This window comes from Muscardinus avellanarius (assembly GCF_963383645.1).
Source record: "Muscardinus avellanarius genome assembly, chromosome: 11".
In the NCBI taxonomy this organism is placed as follows: Eukaryota; Metazoa; Chordata; class Mammalia; order Rodentia; family Gliridae; genus Muscardinus; species Muscardinus avellanarius.
Genome location: NC_137797.1, coordinates 86,703,141 through 86,720,585, shown reverse-complemented (window position 1 = coordinate 86,720,585; position 17,445 = coordinate 86,703,141). Strand labels below are relative to the sequence as shown.

General features: G+C 41.9%; 1 protein-coding gene across 13 annotated transcripts in view; it reads right to left on the bottom strand.

Moving 5' to 3' along the window:
* Positions 1-16,842, bottom strand: part of CAPRIN2 (caprin family member 2) — a gene marked incomplete at both ends in the record, with an annotated part of 57,358 nt that extends 40,516 nt beyond the window's left edge. For 7 of the 13 annotated variants that reach the window (XM_080706202.1, XM_080706207.1, XM_080706212.1 and 4 more), the window contains 3 exons: positions 5,307-5,393; positions 12,598-12,660; positions 16,515-16,766. In XM_080706202.1, coding sequence (XP_080562328.1) covers positions 5,307-5,393; positions 12,598-12,660; positions 16,515-16,766 — 402 coding nt within the window. Of the gene's footprint in view, positions 1-5,306; positions 5,394-12,597; positions 12,661-16,514 lie in introns of all 13 variants that reach the window. The other 6 variants (XM_080706208.1, XM_080706210.1, XM_080706214.1 and 3 more) reach the window with 1 other exon arrangement.
* Between the last annotated feature and the right edge of the window lie 603 nt (positions 16,843-17,445).

The following is a 17,445-nucleotide window of genomic DNA, read 5'->3' as shown; positions in this document are numbered from 1 at the left end:
CCACCATATCCAGCTTAAACATCTCTAGTTGAAAAATTCAAATTCAGCTGAGCATGGTGACACATAATTGTAATCTCAGTACATGGGAGGGTGAGACAGGAGGATTACAGGGTTTGAAGCCAGTCTTGGCAATTTATCAAGGCCCTCTGCAATTTATCAAGACCCTGTTTCAAAATTAAGAATAAAATTGGGGCCAGCATGGTGGTGCACACTTGTAATCCCAGCATTTGGAAGGTGGTGCACACTTGTAATCCCAGCATTCAGGAGGCAGAGACTGGAGGATTGCAGTTTGCGGACAGCCTCAGCTACTCAGTGAGGCCCTTCACAACTCGGTGAGATCCTGTTTCAAAAAATAAAGAATAAAAAAATAGGGCCAGGGGTATAGCTCAGCAGTAGAATGCCCCTGGGTTCCATCCCCAACACCGCAAAAAAAAAAAAAAAAAGAATAAAATTGGGTTGGGGGGTATAACTTGGAGGTAGAATGTTTCTAGATTCCATTTCCAGTACAAAAAAAAAAAAAAACCCCACAGAAAAAAAAGAAAAAATATATTAAAAAATATCCAAACTCTGAAATGAAATGCTCTACATCTGAAATTTCTTGAGCAATAACATGATATCATAAATGGAAAGTCCAAACCTGATTTCATGTAATGGGCTACAGTCAAAATGCAGACATAATAAAAACAGTGTGTAAAATTACCTTTAGCCTATGTGTATAAGGTATATATGAAACAAATTAATATCCTACTTATTCTTGGGTCCTATCCCCATGGTATCTCATTATTTATGTAGTTATTCTAAAATTCTAAAAAGACAGAAATCTAAAACACTTCTGGCCCTAAGCATTTTGGATAAAAGATACTCAACTGTACCAAAAAAACAACCACAACATACATGGTTTTTATTTTATTATTTTTTCAATCCTGAAGACTGAACCCAGTGGTGCTCTCTACCACTGAGCTATATCTCCAGCCCGATTATTTGTTTGTTTGTGGTACTGGGGATTGAACCCAGGGACATTCTACCTCCAAGCTATATCCCCAGTCTTATTTTTTATTCTTTATTTTTGAAACAGGATCTCACTAAGTTGGGGAGGGCTTCACTAAGTAGCTGAGGCTGATGCAAATCTGCTATTCTCCTGTCTCAGCCTCCCAAGTACTGGGATTACAAGCGTGAGCGACCACGCCCGCCCTGTTTGTTTTTGAGATAGAATCTTGCTAAATTACCCAGGCTGGTCTCAAACCTGCCATTCTCCTGCCTCAGCCTCCCTAGTAGCTAGAACAGCAGTATATGCCACTGTGACTGGCAACACACATTTTACTACAGCTACAGGATTCTGTTCCTGCTTGAGGAGGACAGGAGGAGGAGGCAACACTTTCAGCTCTCCAAAACAGCAATGATGACAGGGACTGTATCTCTGTTGTTTCAATACATCACAGAGATAGATGTATTCAAGAGAGCCTGCCACACTACAGGAACACAAATTTTCACTGAAAGAGCTGAGTATCAAGCTGGGCATGGTGGCACATACTTGTAATCCCAGTATTTGGGAGGCTGAGACAAGGACAGCCTCAGAAAGCAGTGAGGCTCTCAGCAACCTAGCGAGACCCTGTTTCTAAATTAAAACAATAAGTAAATAGGGTCAGGGGTGTAGCTCCGAGGTAGAATGCCCATGAGTTCAATCCCCAGTGCCACAAATAATAAAAAAGCAACTATCAAGAAAGCACACGGCCTCCCCATTCCTGAGCAGACATCACGAAGGCCACTGACTGCTCACTTCTCCTTGCCTTTGCAGACATCAGGAGTCAAGTTCCATTTTTCTTCTCCTCTAATTGAGGACCAGGAGTGGTGGTGCACACTTATAATACTAGCACTTGGGAGGCTGAGACAGGAGGATCACACAGGTTCAAAGCCAGCCTTAGCTACTTAGTGAGGCTCTCAGCAACTTAGTGAGACCCTGTTTCCAAATAAAATATAAAAGAGGTCTGGGAGTATAGCCTGGGGTTACGAAGCCTCTGGGTTCCACTCCCAATACCATCAAATAAATAATAAATAAATAAATAAATAAGTAAGTAAGTAAGTAAAATAGGGCAGGGGGTGTAGCTCAGAGGTCAAATGTCTCTGGGTTCCATCCCCCGACCTATAAAAAATTAAATAAAATAGTCTACATATAACTGTGGAATTAACAGAATGTACTAAATGCAATAAATGAGCTAAAATATGCTATGGTTAACAATAAAAGCTAATATCATCTTGGACTTTTCTTAACAGAAGTATTCAAAAAAACAAGACAGTGGTCTATAATATACTAGGCTATTTTAGGTCTATGCACTACTTTTTTTTTTTTTTTTTTTTTTTTGGTGGTACTGGGATTCAGGGAAGCCCTTCTACCACTGGGCTACACTCCCAGACCTATTTTTATATTTTTATTTGGAAACAGGGTCTCTTACGCCAGGGAGGATGGCTCTGAACCAGCATGATCCTCCTGTCTCCACATCCCAAGTGCGGGGATTACAAGCGTGTGCCTCCACGCCCAATTTTTTTTTTTTTTTTTTTTTTTTTTTTGCGGATCTGGGGATGGAACCCAGAGGCATTTGACCTCCAAGCTACACCCCCTGCCCAATTTTTTATTCTTTATTTTGAAACCGGGTCTCACTGAGTTGCAGAGGGCCTCACTAAATAGCTGAGGCTGTCCGCGAACCACGATCCTCCAGGTCTCAGCCTCCCGAATGCTGGGATTATAAGCATGCGCCACCACGCCCGACTCTATGCACTACTTTTAAGAGTTAATTGATAATTAAACTAGATATTGAAGAAGCAACTCAGAATTATATTTCAAGGAATAAGACTATCTATAAATGTCCTCAATCTAGGTTTTTTTTTTTTTTTTTTCTTGGCTGCCAGTGGAACAGAAAATTTTAGTGCACTATAAAAAAACAGGAAAATAGAAAAGACTATAAGGCATGCTTTCCAAGAACTGATTTAAAAATTTCCTCAGTGGTTGAAAAAAAGATATTTAAAGGGTCTTCTAGCCAGGCATGGTGGCGCACGTTTGTAATCCCAGCATTTGCGAGGTGGAACAAGAGGATCGCGGTTCACGGCCAGCCTCAGCTACTTAGGCCCTCCGCAACTCAGCGAGACCCTGTTTCAAAATAAAGAATAAAAAATAGGGCTGGGGGTATAGCTCAGATGTAGAATGCTCCTGAGTTCCATCCCCAGTACCGCAAAAATAAATAAATAAATAAATAAATAAATAAATACTCTTCTAGCTAGGCGTGGTGACACTCTAACTCCCAGTACTTCGGAAGCTAAGACAGGAGTATGGCAGATTTGTACCCAGCCTCAGCAACTCTGAGTTTCTGTTGAGAGGCTGAGACAGGAGGATTACAGTTTCAGGACAGCCTCAGCAAGTAGTGAGACTCTCATCAACCTAGTGAGACCCAATTTCCAAATTAAAAAAAAAAAATAGGGCTGGTGGTGTAGCTCAAAGGTAGAATAACCCTGGGTTTAATCCCCAATTCAACACAAATAAATAATAAATACATAAAATGTTAAAATAGCAAGCCCAGCCAGGCGTGGTGGCGCATGCTTGTAATCCCTGCGCTTGGGAGGCGGAGACAGGAGGATCACACAGGTTCAAAGCCAGCCGCGCTGGCTTGAGAGACCCTGTTTCCAAATAAAAAAGTATAAAAAATAGGTCTGGGAGTGTAGCCCAGGAACCCCAGTACCACAAAAAAAAAAAAAATAGCAAGCCCATATTATATAAATTTATAGGCTATATTCAAAACGATCTGTGATAAGTACACTTAACAAAATGGCTTTTAAGCCAGGCATGGTGGCACATGCTTGTAATCCCAGCATTTGTCAGGCTGAGATAGGAGGATCATGGTTCGCAGAAAGCCTCAGCTACTACTTAGTGAGGCCCTTTACAACTCAGTGAGACCCTGTTTCAAATAAAGAATAAAAAAAAGTAGAGCTGGGGGTGTACCTCGGAGATAGAAAGCTCCTGGGTTCCATCCCCAGTACTGCAAAAAAAAAAAAAAATGGCTTTTATTCTTCTCAGTGATTTCTATAATCCCACAATGAATAACACACACAGCCAGGCATGGTGGCACATACTTGTAACCCTAGTACTTGGGAGGCTGAAACAGGATTGCAGGTTGGCAGACAGCCTCAGCTACTTAGTGAGCCCCTCCACAACTTAGTGAGACCATGTTTTAAAATAAAGAATAAAAATTCGGCGTGATGGTGCACGCTTGTAATCCCAGTATTTGGGAGGCTGACACAGGAGGATCAGGTAGGTTTGAAGCCAGCCTTAGCAACTTAGTGAGGCTCTCAGCAACTTAGTGAGACCCTGTTTCCGAATATAAAATAGGTCAGAGTGTAACCCAGAGCTAGATAGCCCTGGGGTTCCACCCCCAGTACCATAAATTAATTAATGTTTTAAAATGGGGCTGGGGGTATAGGTCTGAAGTAGAATGCCCCTGGGTTCAATCGCTAGTACTGTGAGAGGGGAGAGAGGAGAGAGGAGAGGAGAGGAGAGGAGAGGAGAGGAGAGGAGAGGAGAGGAGAGAGAGAGAGAGGGAGAGGGAGAGGGAGGGAGGGAGGTGAGAGAGAAGAGAAGAGAAGAGAAGAGAAGAGAAGAGAAGGGGGGAAGGAGGGAGGGAGAGGAGAGAGAGAGGAATTAAGTAACCAGTATCTTGTATTTTGTGTGTGTGTGTGTGTGTGTGGTAGGATACTAGGGATGACCTCCAGAGGCATTCTTCCTCTAAGGTATAATCTCAACCCTAGCCCTGTTTGGTGGCACTAGGGATTGAACTCAGAGGTATTCTACTTCTGAGCTACATCCCAAACCCTATTTTTTATTTTTATTTTAAAACAGTATTGTGCTAAGTTACTGAGGCTGGCCTCAAACCTGTAATCCTCCTGTCTCCTCAGCCTCCCAAGTACTAAGATTACAGGCATGTCCCACAAAGCCCTGGCTTCTACTTTTTATTTTGAAACCAGATCTAAGTTGTTGAGGCTGGTTTTTTTTTTTCAATCCTCCTGTCTCAGCCTCCCAAGTACTGAGAGTGGGCCACCATGCCGCTCAAAGTGTCTCATATTTCAGATGTCATTTGTGTTCCCCTGAGACTCTAGAAATCTGGGGGGAAAAATCAGCAGTCCTCACCCTCTCATCCCTAGTGCAGTATCCACAAAAGTTAGACAGATGGTAAGTGAACACCATTATTAGGCACCGACGCTTTTTTCAAGATCAGTAGTTAAACTGGTTTCAGAAAAAGCCAAGAAAGAATACTCATACTCACATCTTGGCTCAGTCCAGAAAAGGTTTTCTGAAGCTCCTTGGCGAATTCCAAATTATGTAGCACTTCTTCATATTTTTCTACAGCCTCCTACCACACAGGATTAAAAAAAAAACATCAATTCAATTCTATAACCACCTAAGTGCAAATATATCAAAATAATGTTCCTTAAATAGAGAAATATTAGAAATAAGAGCCCTAATTCTACCCTATCTATAAATTCAGGGTCACAGAAGCCTGTGGGTTTGAAGAGCACTCGGCCAATGGGATTGCTCTGTCGCATGCACCCACCATTCATACGTATCACACAAGTAGCGCAGTGAGTACCACACAGACAACCAGCTTCAGAACAGTCAGAACATGGTGTCACGTGTGTGAACGTCACCTACAGCAGACACAGTGACGGGCATAATGTAGTGGGAGTAACAAGCAACATTCAAAATTAAAGTTTTTTTAAGATTTCACAGATGAACAAAGTAGATAATTAGAAAAGGAGTGGGGTTTTTCCACAGGAATTTATTTCAAATCGATATGGAAGACGGGTCAATTTGAAATAGAACAAGATAGGAAACCTCCCAAACCAGAGAGAAACATAAAAAGCCTAAGTAATTAAAATAGTATAATATTCTACTCTCAGATATCATCCAAAGAAATGAAAACATATGTCCACAAAAAGATCTGTACGTAGCTGGGTGTGGTGGCACAAACCTGCGATCCCAGTACTTGGTAGGCAGAGATAGGAAGATTACAGGTTTGAAACCAACTTCAGCAACTTAGTGAGACTCTGTTTCAAAATAAATAAAATAGGGCTTGAGATGTAGCTTGAAGGTAGAATGCCTCTGGGTTCAATCCCCAGTATCACAGAAATAGATACACAGGTAAATGTAAATTGCAGGATTATTTATTTTTGTGTGTGGTACTGGGAATTGAACATGGGGGACAGTCTACCTTCAAACTATACCCACTGTTATTTTTATTTATTTTTTGCGGTACTGGGGATGGAACCCAGGGGCATTCTACTTCTGAGCTATACCCCCAGTCCTATTTTTTTTTTTAGTCTTTTTATTTTTGGAAACAGAGTCTCACTGAGTCCTGAAGGGCCCCACTAAGTAGCTGAGGCTGTCAGTGAACTACGATCCTCCGGTCTCCACCTCCCAAATCCGGAATTAAAAACGTGCACCACCATGCCCGGCTATTTTATTTTGAAAAAGGGTCTCTACAGGTTGATGAGAATCTCACTATTTACTGAGGCTGTTCTCAAACCTATGATCCTCCTGTCTCACCCTCCTAAGTATTGGGATTACAAATGGGTGCCACCACGCCTGGCAGGATTATTTATACTAGGCCAAAATTTGTATAAAAATCCAAATATCCAGCAACTGAAATGGATAAACAAAATATGGGTCCATATCATGGAATACTGGTCACAATAAAAAGAAATTAAATACTGACAAATGATGACACAGACAAAAATCAAATATAATAGGCTAAATAAAAGCAAGATGCAAAAGATTTTATTTTATGTGAAATATCCAGGACAAATTTATAGAGACAGAAATAAATCAGGGCACAATAGGGAACTTGAGCAGGTAAGAGAAATGTTCTAAAGCTGAACTGTGGTGATAACTGCGTAACTACAAATTGACTATAAACCACTGAATTACACACTTATGACTCGCTTATTTTACAGTTTGTACATCCTGCCTCAATGAAGCTGTGAGGACTGTGCCTGATAACACTAAGTCTCTATAAAGGTATGGGAAAATGGAAATTCCCATGTACTATCAGTATTAATATAAAATGGTACAAGAATTTTTGGAAGACAGAATTCCTGATAATCACACTGTAGCTGGTGAGATTGCAAATTACTGTAACCACTTTGGAAAACAGTAAGGAGGATCCTCAGAAGAATGGGAACAAACTTACCATATGATCTAGCAATACCACTTCTGGGTATCTACCCCCAAAAATAGAAACCAAACTACCAAACTAATGCATGCGTGTCTATGTTCATAGCTGCACAATTCAACATTGCCAAACTATGGGAATAGCCAAGATGTCCATCAACAGATGAACGGATTACAAAACTGTGGGATATGTACACAATGGAATTTTACTAAGTCATAAAGAAAAACACAATTACATCATTTACAGGGAAATGGATAGAACTGGAGGACATTATGCTAAGTGAGATAAGTCGGTCACAAGAAATAAGAAATCGGATGCTCTCCCTAATATGTGAGAGCTAGGGAGAAATGAGCTATAGGAAGAACTCTACATGAAGAAGGAGATTCTACAGATGAGCAAATAAGGCGATCTGAGGGGATGGGAGTGAGGAAGATGGAAACTCTAATTCACAAGATGTACTTAAACAAACACATCAATGTCTATCACTAAGCCAAGCATGGGAAGGAGGGAAGGGGAGGGAATGGGGCAGAAATTGGGCAAGGGCTAAATGGGTGATGTGTGCATGTATGTCTCTACCATCTTGTATCCCATTAAGATATATGACTACAATGCACCAATAAAAAAAATTAAAAATAATCACACTGTAAGTATTTTTATCTACAATTATACAAACATTAAGTGGAAGATATCCTCAGGGGTCTGTTCTGTTTCCCGTAATTGTTGGTACTAGGGATTGAACCCAGGGGTATTCTACCACTGAGCTACACTCCAGCTCTTTTTTTCATTTTGAAACAGACTCACTAAGTTACTGCCCACTGACCTCGAACCTGTGATCCTCCGCCTCTGCTTCCCAAGTACTAGGATTACAGGTGTTGCTTTCTGTACTTTTGCCTAATATAGTTGTATCTCAGCTAATGGTTCAATTTAGTCATACAGTCATACAGCCTAAACTTTGCTTCAGACCCAACATACATACGTAATGTACCTATATCTTGTAATAATTATATATATGCATATATGGAAAAATATACATATATTGCTAGGGGATATATATATATGGAAGTATATTTGGGTGTGGAAGAAGGGTACACACACACACACACACACACACACACACACACACAGCTGGGGCTCAAATCTAGAGCTATACACATACATACTAGGTAAGCATTCCACCACTGACTATACACCCTGCCCCAGGTATTATTTATTTCCTACTTTATTTTGTGTGTGTGTGTGTGTGTGTGGTACTGGGGGTGGAACCCAGAGGCTTTCTACCTCTGGGCTATACTCCCAGACCTATTTTTGGAAACGGGGTCTCACTAAGTTACTGAGAGCCTCAATAAGAGCCGAGGCTGGCTTTGAACCTGTGTGATCCTCCTGTCTCAGCCTTCCAAGTGCGGGGATTACAAGCATGCGCCACTACCCCCGGCTTTATTTCCTACTTCTTCCTCATCATATTATAAACTCCATGAATGTAAGAATCACACTGGCAGTTATAAATCTAATGTTAAGCCGCACTTCATAGTGTAGGTACTTAATATATTTTGTTGAATAAATAAAAAGTAGTTCAGAACATAATCTTAAATTCAAATATGTTAGTCTGAACAAAATTTAAAACATTTCAACAGAATCATATAATCATACACAGACTGAATATCCCTAATCCCCAAATCCAAAATGCCAAATGCTCCAAAATCTGAAACTCTTTTAATGCTGACATTATACTCAAAATGTCTCAGACTGAGCCGGGTGTGGTGGCACAGGTGCTTGTAATTCCAGCTTTCAGGAGGCTGAGACCGGAGATCGTGGTTCAAGGACACCCTCAGCTACTTAGGCCCTTTGCAACTCAGTGAGACCCGGTTTCAAAATAAACAATAAGAAATAGGGCTGGGGATATAGCTCAGAGGTAGAATGCCCCCTGAGTTCCATCCCCAGTACCTAAAAAAAAAGTCTCAAATTGAGCCAGATGTGGTGGTGCATACTTGTAATCCCAGTACTGGGGAGGCTGAGACAGGAGGATCCTGCGATCCTCCCATCTTCATGGCCAGCCTTAGCCACTTAGTAAGGCCATCTGCAACTTAGTGAGACCCTCTTTCAAAATAAAGACTAAAAAAAAAAAAAAAAATAGGGTTAAGGGTACAGATTGAAGGTAGAATGTCCCTGGGTTCAATCTCCAGTTCTGAAAGAAAAAAAAAAGGCTCAGATTAAACCAGGCACAGTGATGCACACCTGTAATCTCTAAACTTGGGAAGATGAAACAGAAGGATTTCACATTAGAGGCCAGCCTGGACAACTTAGTAAGAACTTGTTTCAAAAATAAAAAATAAGATGGGCATTGTGTTACACACCTATAATCCCTGTACTGCTAAGGCTAAGACAAGAGGATCACAGATTTAAGGCAGCCTCAGCAACGTGAGGAAACCTCCAGCAACCTAGCAAGACCCTGTTTCAAAGCAAAAACTGAGAAAGCTGAAAAGTGTAGCTCAGAGGTACAAAAGAAAAAGAGGAGGGAGAGAGGTAGTGAGTAGAGAGAAAGGAGGGGCTGATTAATTATTGTCACTTTCCTATGTTATAGCTCATTAAAATTATTCCTTTGCCAGGCGTGACGCTTGTAATCCCCACACTTGGGAGGCTGAGACAGGAGGATTGCCCAGGTTCAAAGCCAGCCTCAGCTACTTAGTGAGGCTCTCAGCAACTTAGTGAGACCCTGTTTCCAAATAAAATTTAAAATAGTTCTGGGAGCATAGCCTAGAGGTAGAAAAGCCCCTGGTTGTACCCCCAGTACCACACACAAAAAGTTATTCCTTCAATTCAAATGCACTCCTGTACCTATTAACTGTCTTTTCTCCATCTTTTCCCTTCCCAGTCTCTGATAACCACTACTGTACTCTCACCTTCTATGAATTTAATAGGTTTGTTCTTTATTTGCAGTACTGGGGATAGAACCCAGGGGCATTCTACCTCTGAGCTACACTCCCAGCCCCATTTTTTATTCTTTTTTTTGTTTGTTTGTTTTGGGTTTTTTTGGTGGTACTGGGGTTCCTGGAAGCCCTTCTACCTCCGGGATACACTCCCACGGGCTACACTCCCAGACCTATTTTTTAACTTTTTATTTGAAAACAGGGTCTCTTAAACCAGCGTGGCTGGCTCCGAACCAGTGCGATCCTCCTGTCTCTGCCTCCCAAGTGCAGGGATTACAAGCGTGCGCCACCACGCCCGGCTTGATTCTTTATTTTGAAACAGGGTCTAAATTGTGGAGGGCCTAAGTAGCTGAGGCTGGCTATAAACCTGTGATCTTCCTGTCTAGCTTCCCAAGTACAAGCATGAGCCATAAGGCCCGGCACCTTTTTTTTTGTTTTGTTTGGGTGGTACTGGGGATGGAACCCTTCTACCTGCAGGCTACACTCCCAGACCTATTTTATACTTTTATTTGGAAACAGGGTCTCTTAAGCCAGCAAGACTGGCTTCGAAGCACAGGGATTACAAGCGTGCGCCACCACGCCCTGCTTTGTTTTGGTTTTGTGGTAATGAGGACTGAACCCAGGGCATTCTACCTTTGAGCTACAGCTCCAACCTTTTTCATCTTGTTCTGAAACAGGGTGTCTCTAATTTGCTGAGGGAGGCTGGCCTGAAACCTGCGATCCTCCTATTTTAGCCTCCCAAGTACTGGGATTACAGGCATACACCACTGTGCCCAGCTAACTTCTAAGAAAAATAACTTCTAAGAAAAATAAAACCAGAAAAGAGCTAAGATATGTGAACAGGGGAGTACAGGACAATGGGAACAGGACAGGCCTCCTGAGGTGACCGTCAGATAAGAAGCTGGAGGTCGGATTTGAGCCATGTCTGCATCTGGAGAAAGAGCACTGTAGGAAGTAGGAATGTGTGCAAAAGCCCTGGAGTGTGGCTGGGATGCATGAAGAACAGCAAGAGGCCCAGACAGCTGGAATGCAGCTAGCAAGGGACAGCAGCACAAGAAACGCGGTAACCATGCGAGGCAGGCAGGGAGCATTTCTTTAGGACATGGTAGCCCCCGATAAGAACATTTTGCCACCCTGATTAAAACTGATAGGGACTTTTAATCAGAGAAATAACCCTCTAACTTGTATCTGAACAGGATCACTGAGACTCCTAGGCTGAGAACAGACTTGAAGAAAGTGTGACACAGAAAAACCTGTAAGGATGCTATCAGAGTGCTGCTAATGAGTGAGGTGTGACGGCACCGCCTATAATCCCAATTGGGAGGCAGAGACAGGAGGATCGCACTGGTTCGAAGCCAGCCTTGCTGGTTTAAGAGATCCTGTTTACAATTTAAAAAATATAAAATGGGTCTGGGAGTGTAGCCCAGAGGTAGAAGGGTTTGCAGGAACCCCAGTACCACCAAAATAAATAAATAAATAAAAATAAAATAGGGCTGGTGGTATAACTCGGAGGTAGAATGCCCCTGGGTCCAATCCCCAGTACCTCCCCACACACACACCAACAAGAACAACAAAATTCTGGATCAGTAAAGACTCAATATGACAAGAGGGGGAAAAGTCCTTAAATCCCATCATCTATGATACACAATCAAAAATTTTATTTGAAAACGGCAACAGATGCATAGGCTTGATCACATAACTTTTCAGTAAACTTTGTCCCTTCTTAACCAGGGAAGTGATAACGTCAAAATGGTGAGCAGCATCAAAGCATTTTTTTCATTCCATATTACAAGAAACTCCTTCACAAATTCAATAGAATTTGCAATTTAAAAAGTTGTGAATAGTTTAATATTTACAGTAAGGTTAGTTGTTTTTTTTTAAAGGCCCAATATCAGAGCCAGAGGTATAGCTCAGTTGTAAAGCACTTACTTAGCATGCATGAGGGCCCAATTTCAACACACACACACACACACACACACACCGGTATCTATCAAATAAACATGCCTACTAACAGCTACTATCAGGGGCTAAGGCAACCCAGGATGAAAAAGTAGGGGAAACCAGGAAAGAAAAGGAGAAGCAACTAGAGAAATCTGAGCGAGCCACAGCAATACTATTCTACATTTTGTTGCAGAAAGATGCCAGGTTTAGATTACACCAGTGGAGACTTGAAAGCCACTGTATTCCCTTCTCTGCTCCTTCAGCCCACCCTGAAATAAATTTAAATCATTTGGGAACTTAGTTTACATTTTCACTCCTACATAACCTATATTCCATCTATACCATTTACCCATTCCACAGAAATAAAGCCAAATATATAAGTGTAACAGACAATGACAAAGTCTTTACAGAAATCCAGCAGATTCTAACTCCTTTTTGTCCTACCAAGTCTCTGGTCCCTCTAAATTCAGAGTTTTATTAAGAGGAAACTGGTAAGTATGACAGAATCAAAAGCCACTTACCAACTGGTCTGAATTAAGTTGCTCTCCATTCTTCAGGCGATCCTTATAGTCTTCCAGTTTAAGCTACAAAAGAAAAACGATCTGCTATAATGGGCTATAAAATTCTGAAACAATACGATAAATTATCCCCTTTGAAAACTAAGTTCTTGAAATAAGCTGTCTGCCTGCAAGAATACTGTTTTGCTGCAGGCAGACAGCAGCTGTGGATGTGTTCCAGTCAGGGAGAAAAAGCAGACTAGCGGGACTGGTCTCTAGCTCCCAGAAGCCACTCCATCGTCCCACAGAGTGGCCCACAGGCTCACCACTGCTCACTAACTGTTCAGGTGCCCACCTGCGGCAACCATGATTACTAACACAGTTAACTTTGGGGCAGCAGTCTCCGCAGGTTGATACCAAAGGCTCATGCCACTGGAGCCGCGGTGCTGATGCTAGTGTTTCAGCTACTGCAACAGACTCACACCAGTGTCACCCCACAATCACATAAGCAAAGTGCTCCGATGAGGTGAGACCGTCTTACACATAGCGACCATGTGTCTATGCCCCCTGCAGGAGGTAGAGTAGGGGACCTCTCTGGTGGTGACGGCAGTGGGGCCGTTGCTTTGTGTTCCCCTTCCATTAAATTCTCACAACTTTGAGATAGGTACGAGTCTTTTTTATTATTTATTTATTGTGTGTATGTATGTGTGTGTATTTGTTACCATGGATTGAACCCAGGGGCATTCTACCTCTGAGCTACACCCCCAGCCCTATTTTATTTTTTTATTTTGAAACAGGTTCCAAGTTGCTGAGGCTGGCTTCAATCCTGAGATCCTCCCATCGCAGCCTCCCAAGTACTGGGATTGCAGGCATGAGGCCAGGTACTAGTCATTTGTTTACTGAGTGACAAAGTGGGTTAGGTGGTTGAGTTTCCACCACGGGTGAATAGGGAGTTTTAAAAGAATAACTTTTTGGTTATGTGGCTAAATCCCTAGAGATTTGATGTCCCATGTAACAGCAATAAGTATTCAGACAGATAAGGCCAGTTTGTGAGAAAGGACCATAGTAGAGCTGGTAAGAATATAGAGTCATCATCATATTTAAAGGCACTGATCCTATCAAAGTTTCCCAAAATTGTGCAAAAAAGAAGCATCTGTCAGTGTTAGGGTATTTTTATGTGATTAGCAATAATTAATTGTAAAAAAGGGATTTAAAAGGACAGTGTGGTGCTAGATTATTAGAATATCAAAGTCCTGGAGGTGACAGCCAAAGCCTTCGTATGAGAAGAAATATATCAGCCTGGTAAAATACACAGAGCACACTAAATCCAGGACAAAGGCACTACTAGCCAGTCTATATGTTGATATTAGCCTGTATGCCAGTTATAAGTAACTCATTTTCTGGGACCTTTATTTTATTTCTTTATTTCTTTATTTTTTTGGTGGTTCTGGGGTTCCTGGAAACCCTTCTACCTCCAGGCTACACTACCAAACACACACACACACACACACACACACACACACACACACACACACTTTTTTTTGTTTTGTTTTGTTTTTGAAACAGGGTCTCTTAAGCCACCACAGCTGCCTTCAAACCTGCGCGATCCTCCTGTCTCTGCCTCCCAAGCATGGGGATTACAAGCATGCGCCACCACTCCTGGGCTCTGGGACCTTTAAAAAGCCTTTTTCTCTTAATGAATTCTGTTTATAATTATACTTCTCAACACACAGGACCTGTCCAGTCAATTATACACCTCCAAGACAGAGGTGCTCGTTCAGAGGTAATTGTGTCCCGCAGAGACCTCTGGCCATGTCTGGAGTATTTCCGGTTACCACAACTTGGGGAGTCAGAAGGGAGGTGGGCAGTGCTTCCGGCTTCTTTTGGGTAGAAGCCAGGATGTTACTAAACTTCCCACAATGCCCAGGATAGCCCCTCACAACACAGAATTATCTGTCACAAAACGTCAATGGTATTGAGACTGAAAAGTTCTGCTCTTACCTCAAGCTTAAACTACTAGTTTAGTGACCTATTGAATTATGTGGCATTTTCTTAGCAGGAAACTTCCCAACAAAAGAACAAATGTAAAAGATTTTTTCCTAGCACTATAGCCACAACTTGAAGATATTTTTCATATTAACCTTGATAGTTAAGGAAAATTAATTGTGTTTACTGGTTCCATAATGATGTAAACCTAATGCAGTAATGCAGTGAGGCCCTCTGCAACTTAATGAGATCCTGTTTCAAATTAAAAAAAAAAAATAGGGCTGGGGCATAGCTCAGAGGTAGAATGCCCCTGGGTTCAATCCCAAGCACTAAAAATAATAAAATAATAATAAAAATAATTTTTTGTGTGGTATTGGGGTTCCTGGAAACACTTCTACCTCCAGGCTACACTCCCAGACCTATTTTATACTTTTTTATTTTTGGAAATAGGGTCTCTTAAGCCAGCACAGTTGGCTTCAAACCTGCGCAATCCTCCTGTCTCAGCCTCCCAAGCGTGGGGATTACAAGCATGCAACACCACGCCCAGCCAAAAATACAAATTTAGCTGGGTGTGGTGGCGCACGCTTGTAATACCAGTACTTGGGAAGCTGAGACAGGAGGATCGCAGGTTCACAGCCAGTCTCAGCAACCTAGTGAGGCCTTCTACAACTTAATGAGACCCTGTTTCAAAATAAAGAATAAAAAATAGGAATGAGTGTGTAGTTCGGAGGTAGAATGCCTCTGGGTTCAATCCCTAGTTCTGCAAAAAAAAAAAAGAAAAGAAATGAAAATTTAAAGAGGAGCTAGAGTTAAGCTAGAGAGTGTAGGCATACATATATGTAGTTTCTCCACCTGAGGGAAGCCATTAATCCATCTTCATTAATAAGTCGTGCTTTAGGCTGAGACAGGAAGATCACAGGTTTGCAACCAGCCTCAGTAACTTAGAGAGGCCCCCAGCATCTTAGCAAGACCCTGTTTCAAAATATAAAATAAGGCTAAGGGTGTAGCTCTGAGGTAAAACACCCCTACATTCAGTCCCCTGTTACACACACAGTCCTGCTTTGACTGGTTCTCATAGTGGTAGGAAATTTGTGCTGACCCAAGCACACCCACATTATCACACTTGTGATCAACTGCATCATTCAAAAGTCAAAGAGTGACAGCTACAGAGAAGCTACTAGTAACCAGTCCTTCTTCACTATCTTTCAGCTTAAATAGGGGTGGTGGTGGGGAGTCAATCAGATTCTTAAAATAGTCTTCCCACCCCTCCATCAGCAGCAACTTTCCTAAGATTTGGTTAGGCCTTGACACAAAAATATTTAAAAGCACTGAGGTCTGGAGAGCTCATCACTCAGCTTACCTTCAAAAGCAGAAGCGAATCATGACACAACAAAGCAACTGTTTCACAGGCTACATGACTCAGGAAATGAGAAATTATTTTAATACATTGGCCTTTACTGTAATTTAGACTGATAATAACCCCTGGGTTTTTACCAGGCTGTCTACAATACTTTCACCTACCAATCTTAAACCAATACCTAGCAACACAAAAATTAGTGCTGAAACATCTTCTGGCTCCACTGTGGTCACAGCTTCCAGTGACTGCAGCATCCCTACCGCAGTATCAGATGCTGCAGAGTCACCAGGAAAGCCGGCTACAAGATCAGGCCGTTCCTCACCTATGGAAAGAAGCATCAGCGCTACACTCCAGAAGTTAATCCAACCGGAAACAGATACTCTTCAAGTATTTCAAGTGCAGCATACATATATGAAGAATATTCAGCCGTGTCAACCAATAAAACTAAATGTTTCCTATGTGTAGAACTGCCTGTTTAATTGTTTGCAGTCAGTGAAATCTCAAACTTAGTTAAATCTTCAGGAGGAAGACCCATGAAGAAAGGGTCAGCTATTTAACCCTCATTTAAGATGGTGCATGGCTAAGGGGAAAAAGTTACCTTCTTTTTCTCGATGTTTCTAATTTTGTGTTTAAGGCATATGAGTCCATTATCAATGTAGGTTTCATATGCCTGGGAAGGAGAGGCAGCAGAATGGAGAGGAGACTGCAGGAGGCTCAAGGCCTGCTGGCTTTCCCCTGGCTGACTGTGGTTCACGTGGGGCTTGGCTGACTTCATAGTCCCTTTTCTTCCCTCCTCTGGATGGCGTGAAGGTGACTGGTAACCAGAAGGAGATGAAGAGAGTTGCACCATTGAAACAGATGAGGCTGCAGGAGGGGGGAAGGAAAAATAAGAACATTAAGTACAAAAGTAAACTAGAGGGACAAAACCAGGCTCTAACTCTCCTAGTAAGTCCACAACCACTTTCTTAAAATTCTCCTCCACAGAAGTGAGCTCAAAACCTAGTGATGTTTCAGAGATTGTATTTCCATCCACTACTTTGTAATCAGCGGCAAGCAGTAGCCGATAAGGATTGCCTTTACATAGGCAAAATTGACACCACAGAGGATATTTCCAGAAATTCGATTTCCCACATTGGAAGAACTGCTAATCAAGCAATAGCTTCCGAGCTCATCTCTTAAGGATATATCACATTCTGAATCATCTCTATGGTCAAATGAACACACACACACACACACACACACACCGCTCATTCTTCACTGGGGCTTTAAGGCAACCATTGGAAACTCTACCTGATCCCTAACCCCAGCCCCAATTTCAATGATGAACAACTTGAAAAAACAACCTCATACTCTACGTGAAGCAGCAGTTTCTCGAACAAGAATGCTAACTTCCCTTTGGTCTAGAGGCAAGTCCGCCTCTCCTAGATATTTGCAGCCAGGTATTCATTCTTACTGGCTGCTAGCACCCCGAGTTGATTTACGCTTATGCTTTTAGCCTAACCCATAACCATTTGCACCCAACCAGTTTA